Source organism: Sciurus carolinensis, chromosome 11 (assembly GCF_902686445.1).
Source record: "Sciurus carolinensis chromosome 11, mSciCar1.2, whole genome shotgun sequence".
Lineage (NCBI taxonomy): Eukaryota > Metazoa > Chordata > Mammalia > Rodentia > Sciuridae > Sciurus > Sciurus carolinensis.
Window position 1 is genome coordinate 14,545,522 of NC_062223.1, and position 13,921 is coordinate 14,559,442.

General features: G+C 41.5%; 1 protein-coding gene across 2 annotated transcripts; it reads right to left on the reverse strand.

Moving 5' to 3' along the window:
• Nucleotides 1-1,646: 1,646 nt before the first annotated feature.
• On the reverse strand, nucleotides 1,647-13,713 carry Ms4a1 (membrane spanning 4-domains A1). 2 transcript variants are annotated; one of them, XM_047518832.1, is made up of 7 exons: nucleotides 13,599-13,713; nucleotides 7,953-8,127; nucleotides 7,383-7,502; nucleotides 6,030-6,086; nucleotides 4,210-4,446; nucleotides 3,405-3,506; nucleotides 1,647-2,519 (listed from the first exon to the last, which is right to left on the reverse strand). In XM_047518832.1, the coding sequence occupies exons 2-7, from the start codon at nucleotides 8,109-8,111 to the stop codon at nucleotides 2,301-2,303; spliced, it is 894 nt and encodes a 297-aa protein (XP_047374788.1). In that variant the 5' UTR covers nucleotides 8,112-8,127; nucleotides 13,599-13,713; the 3' UTR covers nucleotides 1,647-2,300. The 2 variants fall into 2 exon arrangements, with proteins under 2 accessions (XP_047374788.1, XP_047374789.1); XM_047518833.1 differs by lacking the exon at nucleotides 6,030-6,086.
• Nucleotides 13,714-13,921: the final 208 nt, after the last annotated feature.

The following is a 13,921-nucleotide window of genomic DNA, read 5'->3' on the forward strand; positions in this document are numbered from 1 at the left end:
CTCTAAATAAAATATTAAAAAAGGATACAGATGTGGCTCAGTGGTAAAGAGCCCCAGGGTTCAATCCCTAGTATCAAAAGTATATAAATAAATAAAATTCTTTTTACAAAAGTAAAAATTGATGAGGAAAAACTAAAGCTAGAGAATGCGTCTTTCACTTTAGGACAAAGCATATTTTCTTTTGGCTAATGTTATTTGATTCTATGTTGATGGGATAAGTGGGGAGAAGGTTATGGCAACAATTTTCATTCTTCTCTATTGGGCATTGATAGTGTCTTATAATGAGTTATGTGAATTCAGTAAAAACAATTACTTGAGATCATAAAAATGAGTAAAATGAAATTCCTAAGGAAAGCATGAGTTTGGAGAGGGGTTCTCAGATGGACTTTAGAAATGGAGAAAATAAGAAATCAAATGTGTTTTTTGAAGTCTTTCTGACTTTATTTTTGTTTTTAAGGGCCTGCCATTGCCATACTCTTGTCTCTATTTATAGCAGGAAGAACTGCCATGTATTCTGGTCATGGCGTGATTGCTGAGAGTGAGCATACATTATTAACAACCCAGTCTGTGAAGATATTCCTTGGGACTGTGCATAAGAAAGCACCAACATGAATATTAATGACCTAACCCCTCACCATTGCAGCCCAGATTGGGTTTATGTGAAGATGATGAACCCCCAAGGTCTGACATTTCAAGTGTAAAGGATGGGGAGACACTCAGATGAGAATCACCTACTGTGCTTAGTAGAACCCAAAACTTTATTCACTTATAGCAAATTTTGAGGACTTTACATGGAGAAATGGTTAATCTCCTTCTTTTGTAATTACAGGAAATATCTTCCTCAGATAGTCCTTAACAAAGTGGAAAAATCCCAGGGGATGGAAATTGCCTTGTTCTGTACACCTACCACATCTGGAAGCTGGTAGTTTGTAGCTCTGGGTAGAAGAATGACCGTGATATCTTCCAGGTTGACTTTCTTTCGGGGTAAGGTACTGGTATCTCTGAACGTGAACAGGAATTGGAAAGCAGGGTGGCTATTGCCTGCGATTTGGCACTTAAATCACGCTGTTTTCATACGTGATCCTCTTCCTGAGGATGTCTGCAGTACTTAGTGTCTGCATTATATAGTCTACCAGCTGATTATATATTTATGCTATAACGTGTTTTCTGAATGTTGTGAATTTTTAAGGGTTTTTATTCCAAAGGGGTGAAATCTGATTCTGATTCTCTATGTAACTCTCTATGTAGCTTCTTGATCCTACCTGATGACATGGCTCTGGTGATTTATGCAGACACTGATTAGATAGTTCGGTTGCTTTGAACATCACCAGGATCTGAGTATGAAGATCTGGGAATGAAACAAGTTTCTCATGATTGCTAGCTGTGACTGTTGACAGGTTGTGTTCACCTTTTTGAATTACTTATTCAGTGGGGATGGGATTCTTTCTTGAATATGGAAGATCAAACAAAACTCTTTTATAAAATAGTCACCTATAAAACATTCTGTAAATAAAAGTGCTAATTATTACTTGAGATTTGGATACTCATTAGGGTAGTTTTCTCCAGTCATTCTTTTCTTCTTTTTGCCTAAAGGCTAAAAGAAGGGAGACAATGCAACCAAGGGTCAGAGTAGAGTTGGGGAAAGTTAAGACAAAAACATGTTCAAATAGAAGCTGAACCATTTGGACAAATAAGGGACTGGGTAGTGACCACTTAGAGCTTCCCTAGTGGGTGCAGAGACTCCAAGAACATGCCACAGTGTCAGCTCTATGATATGTTGATGGATTGATTCTTTATTGCTTTACACAATGGTACAAAAGGAACTTCCCCAAAAATGTAGATGTGGGAGGAGTTAAAGACAGTTTAAGGGAATGGCATGGATCAATCATGTTTCTTTTCTATCAGATGCTGAGTTGTCCTGTTGCTAATGGAAGAAACAACCACAAAACACTACTACTAAAAAGCTTAACCAAGGAAAGATCTAGTGGGGAAACATGTGCTGCGGCACTTATTCTGCTTTTTGTTTGGAGAAAGTTTCTCCAAACAAGAAATATGAGAACACAATCTGTGCTTTTATCCAATGTATGAAAGTTTCTCCAAACAAGAAATATGACAATACAATCTGTTACAATTGCTAAATCTGCTGAATGTGCTAGAGATGGGACTGTGGTCACTCCATGCAAAGACCAGGTGGAAACATGGAGAATAAGCTCAGAGTGCCTCAAGAAATGGGATAACTATGTCTCTTGGAAGCTAAACACTAATGCTTAAAAGAGGAAGCAAAACCCAGAAGAAACAGTTTAAGGAAAGCTATCATTTTCTACTGGTGAGGATTCCTGATCTTGAGGAGGTTCTGGAAAATTTATTTCTGTTTCTTCTTCTTCTTCTTCTTGGACTGGAATAATTTCAATATCTTCTTCATTCTTTGTTTGAGAAGACACTTCATTGAGTTCAACTACTTCTTCTTTTATTTCAATGGTCTGTTCTTTCTTATCTTCAGCTGACAGAAGAACCACATTCTAGAACACAAACAAACTTTTCTTGACCTTTACCATTGGGGCCTCTTTCAACCATCTCTACACATATTTATCAAAGACCTTCAAGTTTTTAGGCAACTTATGTTACTTACTACATGCCTCCCATAACCAGGATTGATTTCCCAGGTGCTAAAATCCTTATCAAGTCACTTATCAAAACTGAAGTGTGAGTAAATGCCCAGGCTGCGGCCAATTGCCGCTTTACCTGGAATGATCACACAACATGGGCAAAGAACCTTGTGGTAATAGAGGATTCAGCCCCTGGTTCTGATTTGCCCTTAGGTGTTGCAATCCTGACAGAACAATTTTCTCTCTCTCTGATTCTATTTTCCACATCTGCACAGTAAAGGAATTAATGATGATTTCTAAGTTCTATTCCAAGTCTAATAGGTTGTGGTTCCCAAGCAGCTATCAATAGAACTATCCTTGGGATGTTCATATTTCCCAACTTTGGAGCTTCTTTGGACCTATCTACTTTTTGGAAGAGAAACTGGGGGAAATGGGTGGGAGGAAGAAGGAATTACTGAGAAATGAAATCAAAGAACTAGTGATTTAAATCGGCCTTTAACCTTCAACCGTCCTTAAACATCCAGTATGGAATCATGAGACCAAGTAGAAGAAAAGGGTAGTGAGAAGGTTTGCATATGATAGAACTATCCCTTCGGTCTAGCTATAGAAATATTTTCAATTTTGAAGATATTTTCCCTCATTACTGGTATTTTCTGCTCTCCAGAAACATAGCAAGACCATTTGTGTGTGTGTGAAGCTTCCAGTTTTAAGGTCTCAATGGATCCCCTTCTCCTTATATGATCCTTTGTCGATGTGCATTTGCTAAGGGATGTTAGGGACAGAGTGGTTCCCACTTACAGCTTGGGACCTGGAGCAGGCTCTTTTCCATTCATTCTCAACAATGCCAGCAGTTACGAGTTTTTGGAAAAAGGCAAAGATCAGCATCACTGACAAAATGCCCTGAAAAGCAACAGAAGAATGAAGGTGAGAATGTAATAAGGGCACACAGAACACGTCCGATGCTCTGTAAATGACTGATGACTAAATGATTAAAAGATCTGTTCTTTAGCTCAGTAACAACTAACCAGGAAAACTGTTAATATGGAAGACAGTGTCTTTATAACCTGAACCCTTAAAATGACTTCAGGCACATAGCAGATGGTTAATGCATGTTGCTGATAGAATAGTCAGTTGAATAATCAGTTTTATGTAAATTAAATAGTAAGTTCTGAGTCCTAAATTAAACTGTATTTAGCTTTCAGTGCACCCCTTCACACTTGAGGGATGAAATCTTTTCCCTCAAACTCTGACATCTTAGGATTTTCTTCCATGATTATATTAACAATCATGATAAATATTAACACCACATATAACATTAATAATTAATCTTGAAACACTCAGCACTTTTTGTATTCCATGCACTGTTCTAAGTTCTTCACATATATTAACTCATTTATTCCACAAAAAGAGAAAGAAAAGCCTATGAAATGACTGCTGTTACTATCCTCATTTTACAGTTGAAACTTAGGCAGAGAATAGGTAAAAATTTTTGCCGAAACCACATATGCAATAAGTAGCAGACAGACATTATGGATCCAGAGTTGATAATCGGGATAAAAGTGCCATATTCCTTCTCTGGAGAGAAATCCAGTTTCACACTTACCAAGAACACAGATTGCATGCTGTAACAGTATTTTGTAGATGGAGAGTTTTCCTCAGAGGGCTTAGTGAGTTTACAGTTGTATATGTCAATATACGGCACAGGGGTTTTAATAATATTCAGACTCTCCATTTTTAAAAAATGGGAAACTGTAATATTGAGTATGTCCATGATCAAAAGAATTATTCCAGAAATGGCAGCAAAGAGACTCAATGAGTTCATTATTACTTTCACCTGGACCTGAAACAGAGACAAACAGATCCATTAATTATGTTTGACTTCCACTTGGAGAATATCAGTAAGGAATCCCAGATGTCGTCTCTCTGACTCTCAAAGTACTGCACCTAAAATTACTGGAGGTCTTCTCTAAGCTGTTTTTAGCCTCTTCGTCACTATAAATAAAATCTACATTGTACATGTATATTGTATTTATGTAAATAAAAACTCAAGTGTCTTGTTCCTTTTTTCAGTCTTCTCCATTCCATTTTATGCTATCACCATCCGTTGGGTTTAAGGCAAACACCTAGGAGCGATCCCTGAATCTCAAATCATGTATCATATCAGTGCCATCATCCTACTAGGTATTCAAAAAATATTTGTTAAGTAAGTGAAGATGAATGACATCCAGAGTATTATCTCTTTGCATAAGAAGGCAGAGGAGAGAGAGAGAGAGATTCTCGCATCACAGTTAAGTATGGTACTGTGGGTATAGGTTGGGAAGGAACTAGAATCCTCCAATCAATCAGTACCATCAACTGTACCATCAATCAGGAACAAAAAGAAGCAGCAGCAGCAATAATACCACTGCCTATTGACATCGGTTTCAATCCACCCTAGTCAACCATCTTTCAAGATAGAGTTAGGACTGGCGTCTCTGTGCAGTGTAGGTGAGAGAATATCAGTGTGAATGTTCTGCCTTTCAGGGATGATAAAAGGTTAAAACAGGAAGATCTATGTGACACGTGGCACAATGGCATGGGATTGTTGCTGATTATTTTAGGACACACACATTTCATCCCTGGCTATGAGATCTACAGAGGGCAAGTCTGGCTGCATTTGGAGATTGGAAGCATCTGATCTACACAGTTTCTTTCCCCCAAAACTGAGTTTGTTAGACCACTTCTAGAAAGGAACCACCTCAGTCCATCACTGAAGTTACAAGTGACTCAGACTTTACAAGTGACTCAGCTTAGTAAGTGCAAGTGTTGGGAGAGGATTTCTTGAGAGGACACTTGCTGTAAGCTCCTCATCACCCATCCAGAAATCAGGAGCTGGGTGTGAACTCCTAGGTGTTATAGGAACAAGAGCACATGGAAGCTCCCAGCTTCTGAAATACCGCCAGACATTATTCCATTCTATCCTCATACTGATTTCCTCTGGAGGACATAGGTATGGTGACCATTTGCTGCCACACCATCTCCATCTAGTAGGTGAAAACTCAGAGGTTCACAGAGAAACGGACTTGCTCGAGATTACGACTTAAGGTTCTAACTGAGCTAGAAAAGGAATCAGTCACAATGTTGATGACCTAATTGTCCTCAGTGCTGGGCTAGGAGAAATAGCATGGCTTTGAGAAAGGTCTGTTATTTTCACACGCACTTAACATTTACGCAATTGCAAGCACAGACTTCGTGGCTCTGCCTTCAGTTGTGTTTCTGAGGACATACGTAGGGTAGATCTCACTTTCAGGTTTTGCATGAATAAAATCATCACTGGCATTGTGGAGGATCCTTTGCTTTCGAGCTCTTTAAAGGTTCTTGTTTTCAACTGAGAAAATAGCTATTTCTCTAACGTGTGGGAAAGAAGGACATACGGTTACTTGCCAGACTCTTCCTGGAGGTTTTCTCTGCTGCTACCAGGAGTGATCCAGAAGTGATGTACTATAAGAAGAGAGGCGAGGTGGTGGGTGGGGTGGGGGTGGGAGAGTTGGGAAAAGGGGGAGAGAGGGAGATCACGTTTTAACATTGAGAACTGGTCAGAAAGAAGTCCTATGCATTTCCAGCCAGTTTCACTAAACCATGCGCCCATTTTTATGAAGGTCATTCACTTCTCTTTAGTCATATTTCTTTTTTTTTTAATTCAGATTTGTCTATGTTTAGTCCATGTTATTCAACCATCTGGAAATGTGTAACTTGGATTAATATAGTAAGAGCAAAGAGAACTGACATTTTCTTTTCAATTAGTACACCAAGCAGATAGAAACATCTTGACTGGTCCCATCAAATTGAAACAAAAAGCAGCAGCAACAATAAAACCCCTACTCTTTATTGTGTGGGAAAGAAGGTCCCAGACCACCATCTTTCAAGCTACCGTTAGGGCTGATGTCCCTGTGTAGCACAGGTGACAGAATGTCAGTGTGAATAAAAAGTTTTAGGAGTTTTCTTTTCTTTCTGTTTTTAATTTGTGAGAATGTTCTTTGGGGTCACGGTGATCTAAGTGACTCTGGTGCCCACGAAGTACATACGAATGAAGAAGGAAAGGCCTGAATCGATAGGCACTTCATTAAAATGAAAGTACCGTGATGGTTTCTCATCTTGCTTTCCTGAGGTTCAACCTGCAACGTGGAGGGAGACCCTTGCTCTTACTCATTTCTAGTTGTTCTGGGATTCTTAACTCTGGACTCATAGTGGCAGCCATGAAAGCCCTGGGGAAATAAATGTCACTGCCCCATGCCCTTCTGACAGGACTTCAGGTGTGGACAGCATGCAGGTGACACAGCCGAAGGCAAGGTTGCTGAGCTCATACTCAAAAGGAAATTTACGTGGGCTGGGACTGATTCCCCAGGTGCCCTAGCAAGTAAAGAATCGCAGGGAAGAGGAGCAGATGGGAGCAGATGGGAGCACATGGGAGCACATGGGAGCACATGCTCCCTCTGGCTTTCCCAGACACCACACCCGAGTGCCTCCCCTCACCATGATTGACTGGAGAGGCCCAACGCCAACGCTCTTCCCTCCCGCCTGGATCACGCAGAGCATCTTTTTCTGAATTCATCCGAAGCACGACCACTGACCCCCAACCCTGGGAGTCGCGCTGGCTCGGTTTAGTCAACCTCTCGTCCCACCTCACCAAGAGGCTATTTCCTGTTCATATACTTTCCGCAGCACACAAATAGTCTAAATTTTTTTTAGTATTTTTTTCTTCACCATTTTACAAGTGGTCATTGTGTTTTCACTCACCATGATGCCACCCCAGAGGGGATACCACACAGTCACACAGATGGGCGCATAGACCCCGGTGGGGATCATCAGCAGACCTCCCAGGGCGATGTGGAAGAGCCCATTCATGATCTGGACGGCCTGGGGAGAGAAGAGGAGGATGGTGAGCTGACCTCATCACTACCGGCAGGTAAAGCACGGTGGGAAGCCCTGGCTCTAACTTGGAACCGTGTAAATTGCCTAAGGGAAGTGGCAGCGGTGCCAAGGATTTTGCCTTTTTCTTCTTCAGATCCATTTTTTGGGAGGATTTTTCCAAGGAACAGGTATTCCAGCAAGAGACTGAGATGAAAGGTCCTTCAAGACACTTGCTTCAAAACCAGTGGTGACTAAGACTCCCCCCCCCCGCAGCAGTGACCCAGTTGATTATTCCTTTGGCACATTGCTGATTGGACCTGCTGGGTCAGCCATAAGGGACATGCCGGGTGGGATAACACCCCGTGAAGCTGGATTGAATTCCAGCCATGGCCTGCAGCGTCAGCTTCTGTAGACCAGAGAGTCTCTAGGACTGGGAATGGAGGGTGTCTGACTTACCCCCAAAGCCTTAGACTCCCGCATGAAGAAGCTCTGTGTGGGACCCACCAGCGACAGCATCCCCTTGAGGTTGACTTTTGGAGCAGGCTGCATGGCCATAGGGCCCTTCGTAGGCACTACTGGGAAAGTTCCGCTCGCTGAATTTCTGGGGGTTGTCATTTTGTCCTCAAAACTCCTAAAAATAAAGAAAAAAAATAGTAATAAAATAAGGAGAGCAAAGACAAGGCTTTTGATAATCTCTCATCAGGCATCTGAGTGCTTTGCTCAGCATCCCCCTGTGGGTGTCTTTGGGGTAGACAGTGCTCCTCCCTGGTGTCCTGGGATCTGAGGCAGGACCTACTGCTGAGTTCTGAGAACCATCTGCAGGGGCTCTTGGGACACATGGGCCTAGCAGTCTGTGTCAGCGCTCCTGACAGCCTCACTTGGGGTACACTTTACCTCATAAGAAAACTCCATGAGTGTGATCCAGGTGTGGTCATTGTCTTCTTCACCCTTCTTCCCCAGTGCCGGGCCTCCACCCCCGGGCCCTGTGCATGCTGGGCAAGGCTCCACCACTGAGCTACACCCGGACCCCTCTGCGTGTCTTCTTTGCCTCCTCAGTCCTGGATGCCTTTATTTATACTTTACTCTTGGAAAATGTGCTTTCTATTGGCTCCTGTCACTTAGCTTCCCCTGCACATTGCAACAAGCCAGAGAGCACAGTGAAGACCGTCCTTGGAATCTGGAGGAGCTCTAACTATGTGACCTCGAGGAAGTCACGTCAAAGGACGCTGCTATTATGTACTCAGGTGCTTCCTGAGTCAGATTGCCTGGGTTTAAACACTCATTCATCTGTTTGCTCTGAGGTGTTGAACAGGTTCTTTAAATTCTCTGGGCCTCAGGTTCTTCAACTATAAAGTGGGACTAATAATGATTGTTGTTTTATAGATGGATGTCAGACTCAAACAGGCTGGTGCCTTTCCTGGCAGATGTAGCTTGGATGTCATCTCTTCAGAGAAGCCTTCCCTGAACCTTCAACCTATAGTGCACACTCCTATTTCACTCTCTCCTTCGCAACATCCTGTTTGATTTGCTTCTTGGCATTTATCCTTGAGGGAGATTCGCTTGTATTGTGTGTCTCTCCCCTAGAATGTAAGTTCCAACGAAGTAGAGATTTTGTCCTGTCGTGTTCAGTATCTAGAATAATGCTTGAACTTAAAGGCTTCTACAAAAATAAAAAAATATGAAAAATGAAAAATAATTGAGCTCTTACAATGTAGCAGGAATATTGTATGTGCCATTTCCAACTTTCCCCATACCTTTCTTCCTAAGCAGGCATTGTGTCTCCTTTTTGCTGCTATGAAAATGGTGACTCAGAGAAGTAATTAACTTTACCGAGGTCCTTAGGCAGGTATGGAATGAGCTGGAACTCACTACCCTCCTCTGCAGAGGAGTAACTGTAGCGAGATAACGTACAATGCAGAGGTCATCAATTGTTTGGACTGAAGGAGATAATTGGGTAATTATTGTTTTCATTTCTCCTTACTTGTCAGCTGTTTGATTAAGGCTGTGTCTGTATTATTGGTAAGGTAAACCTTTCATGTGGGCAAGTTCAACTAGGGCTGTCTGTAAAGGCTAATGGCAGCAGTGACCACGGAAGGGGAGATGTTTTATTTTTCTCTTAAATAGTATCTCACTATGACGACTCTAGTTCTACAAATTCTTCAACAAATATTACTATGAAATAGCATTATATAAAGAAGAACATGACCATATATATATATACATGAAACTACAGCTAGCCTACCTATTCCTAAGGATAGTGTACACTCCCACAACTTTGCCTTATCATTAAAATAATTATACCTAATGCCTTTCATAGTGTTCAACTCACAGTAATGCAAAAAAGCCAGCTGGGAGATTAGCAGGGACTTCTAACTACACCGGCCAAAATGTGTTAAAAATAGGATTTTATTTTCACAGATACTAAAATCAGCACTGATGCTAAAATCAAGACTCAGTTGATCAGGCACTGCCCTATTTTATTACAGCAACTTTTGCAAGTCTCTGGATTTTTGGAGGCATGGCCATTTCCGTGTCCATGCACTAAAGCTCTTACAGCCTCTATGGGTTTTGTTTGCATAATGACTTTTAGGTCCACTAACTCCATCATGTACTGAGAAGTTCAAAGCTGCCTGACTTCCTCCTTTGGGGCTCAGAATAGCTTTGCATTTTTATCCTTTCCGCCCACGTGGGTGCTTGTCTCTGAGAACGCAGTTCCGACTTTCTTTTTCTCCCCCCCTCTGTGCTCTTCTGTCCATCTCCTTTTACAAGACATTTGCCCTTCCAAGAAATGGGCCCTTACTTGCAGCTGCAGTCTCTTGCTTCATTCATGGTGTTATGCTGCAGAAACACTTTCGCCTCTGTTGCCTGTTACTGTTGTGATCTAAAATTTAGGATAAGAGCTACCTTGCTCATTTCAAACTACTGCTTTGAGAACATAAGATAATTTGCAATTGATAAAGTACGAAATACTCAAAAAATAATTATTATCTGATTGTTTTTATGACCAAACTGTGCTGCCCTGTCCCAGTCCTAAAGCTCCCTTTCTTAAGTCTGCCAATGACCCCAGCCACCACCCTCCGTCTCCCTCGCCTTTGCTTCCTCAAGCTTTGCACTGGGCTCCCCTCCTCCCACTTCCACACTCTCTCCTCAGTGATTTGGACTAGTTTCTGTCAGAGTCCCCCTCCTGAAACTTCTCTGTTTAAAAACTGTGCTGCAAAGCCAGGACCCCTTTCTCAGCAACAAGCCTCAGGTCCCCTGCTCTCATTCCCTTTATTCCCCAGACTTCAAAAGTTGGAGCCAGATTAAACTCCACCTCCCTCATCTCCCATTTGCAACCAGTGGCCAAATCTTGCCAATTCTCCCTCGCAAGGTATCTTGCATGTGGACCTTATTTTTTTTTTTCTATATCTGTCCATTTATTCTATGAGTTTGGTTCTCATTTACCAGAAAATATTTCTTTTAATTTGGTGCTGGGGATCAAACCCAGGGCATCACGCCTGCAGGGCTATTGCTCTGCTACGGAATCCCATCCTCATCATTTTCTTTTCTTTTCTTTTTTTTAAAATAAAACCATTTTTATAAAAGAGCCAACAATGTGCAAAATACAACAGAGTATATTCAAGGCTTAAATCCAAAACTTATCTAGTTTGTCTCTTTTTAAAATTTTTTTCAGGTAGTAAACCCTAAATTCCCTTTTTACAATTTGTTCTAGTTAGTTATACATGGCAGTAGAGTGCACTTTGACACATCATATGTAAATGGAGTATAATTTCTCATTCTTCCGGTTGTACCTGATGGAGAATCATACCAGTCGTGTAGTCATATATGTACATAGGGTAATAACATCTGATTCATTTTACTACTCCTCCTCTCCCCATATCCCCTCCCTGTTCCTTCACTCCCCTCTACCTAATCCAAAGTAATTCTATTCTTTCTCAGCCCTCCCCCTTATTGTGAATTAGTATCTGCATATCAGAGAAAATCTCAGCAAAGGAAACAATCAACCATGTGAAGAGTCTACAGAATCAGAGAAAATCTTTACCATATGTGCCTCAGAGCATTAATATCCAGAAATAGAAAAAACTCAAAATTACACCAAAAATACAAGTAACCCAATCAATAAATGGGTAAAGGAACTGAACAGACACTTCACAGAAGAAATGGAATCCATCAACAAATACATGAAAAAATGTTCAATATCTCTAGCAATTAGAGAAATGCAAATCAAAACGACTCTAAGATTCCATCTCACTCCAACTAGAATGGCAATTATCAAGAATACAAGCAACAATAAATGTTGGTGAGGATGTGGGAAAAAAGGTACGCTCATACATTGCTGATGGGACTGCAAATTGGTGCAACCGCTCTAGAAAGCACTATGGAGATTCCTCAGAAAACTTGGAATGGAATCACCATTTGACCCAGCTATCTGACTCCTAGGTTTATACCCAAAGGACTTAAAATCAGCATACTACAGTGATGCAGCCACATCAATGATTATAGTAGCTCAACTCATAATAGGTAAACTATGGAATCAACCTAGGTGTCCTTCAACAGATGAATGGATAAAGAAAATGTCGTATATATACACAATGAAATATTACTCAGCCTTAAAGAAGAACGAAATTATGGCTTTTGCTGGTAAATGAATGGAACTGGAGAATATCATGCTAAGTGAAATAAGCCAATCCCCAAAAAACCAAAGGCCGAATGTTTTTTCTGATATACGGATGCGAGTCATTTTCTTTTCTAATCCATTCTTCACAGGCTGCTAGATCAAACTCTCTAAATCTCTGCTCAAGTCATGCTCTTCCTGAGCTTCAACTCTTGCTGACCTGTTACTGCCTGCTGGAAAAACCCTTCTCCCGGCCCCTCCAGATCTTTTCAGATCAGCTGTAACGACTTCCAAAGCTCCTGTCTCCACCAGAGCCACTGGTGTGGACGTGTCTTCTACCTTCTCAGAATCTGCTCTATTTAGAAACGCTTCTCTCTCCTTCCCTCTTTAGGTTCTGTCAAACTCTGCAGGAGACATTCTCATCACCTGAGGTTATTTCTTGCTCTCAGCACCTGATTGCAAGAACTTCCCCTTCAGAGCCCCCAGCTCTCAGCATCTGTCACTTCTCCCCCACCACTTTCTTCCTAATGTTTATTCTAACGCTTCTAATGGAGTGTGCATTCCTTAAGGGAATCATGCATCCCAGTAGGATCACATGGGGAACCTGCTTCCTGCCTACTCTGAACTGACCATCAAATTTAAAATGAACATCAAATTTAAACATCAAATTCAGTTACTTCCTCTGAGCAGATTTACAAAAGCTCAGGATGGAGGTTCAAAAGGTGACTGGTGAGATCAAGTCATTTTAAGGGATACAGGGAAAGGAAATCACACATACACCCACACACACACACCATACACACAGCTTTCAGGAGACCATTATGACATGGTTAAAATTATTACTTGCTGCTGTCATTAGAGCTTCCTTCTATCTCTGTCCCCAGGGCCCACTCTCAGCCCTGGCTTCTGAGGTCATAGGTGGGAGGCAGGATTTCATAGCCAATATCCCCTACAGAAATATTAGCTGGTGAGGTTTAGCAGTATATCTTTGGAGACCAAAGCATTTAAAGCAAAATTCATGGAGATATTTTCATAGGACCATGACTGATCATTTTCTTATTTGGTAGCAGGGAGTCCTAAGCACTTCTCTATTTTAGTTCATCTAATCTTCATCATGCAGCATTTCTATTGGCCCCATTTTATGGATGAGGAGGCTGAGGCACATAGAGGTTTAATTACTGGCCTAAAGTATAGGACTTGCATGAGGCAGAGCTCCAGTTTAAACCCGGCTGGTGAGAAGCCATGTTTTAAGGCACATGCTGCAATCTGCCACTTTTGTAGAGTGACTCAGAGTAGTTGTGGGAGAGAGAATAGCTAAGGGTGTTGGTGGACAGTAAGCCTTGAAATCACTCTGGCTCAAATCATGAGGCTATTAGGAAGTCTGACTCGAAGTCCCTAGAATTAAATCAGAACCTCTAGTGTTTAAAATCATCTTATTCTTTATCTCCTCCCCATAGCACTGAATCAAAGGAAAAGGAATTCCTTACCTGGCTCTCCAGGGCTCAAGGGCTGATTTGAGTACCTGCCTCTGGGTTCAGTCCTTGCTTTGGTTTCTCAAGGACTGGAGGGCCAACAAGATGGTCTAGGCCTAGGGGTGGTACCTCTGACAGATACCAGGTGACAGGAAATCAGTAGCTTCTGCTACCTTGAGTTTTGCTCCAATTATTTTGGTTTGATATAAACTTACCAGAGTCAGAGGAGATACAAAAAAAATTCTGCCTTACCAGGAGGGTTTCACTTCTTAAAAAATACCCCAAGGGACTGCCTGGTACATTTCATGGTACCTCAATTAGAAGAACTTCTGCATCCC

Excerpts from the sequence above, each read along its gene's own strand:
- Ms4a1 (XM_047518832.1), bottom strand. The coding sequence starts at position 8,111 with ATGACAACCCCCAGAAATTCAGCGAGCGGAACTTTCCCAGTAGTGCCT. Across the intron at positions 7,503-7,952 it reads GGGAGTCTAAGGCTTTGGGG|GCCGTCCAGATCATGAATGG; the intron begins GTAAGTCAGACA and ends TTCTCTCCCCAG. Across the intron at positions 6,087-7,382 it reads CCCTCTGGGGTGGCATCATG|TACATCACTTCTGGATCACT; the intron begins GTGAGTGAAAAC and ends CTCTTCTTATAG.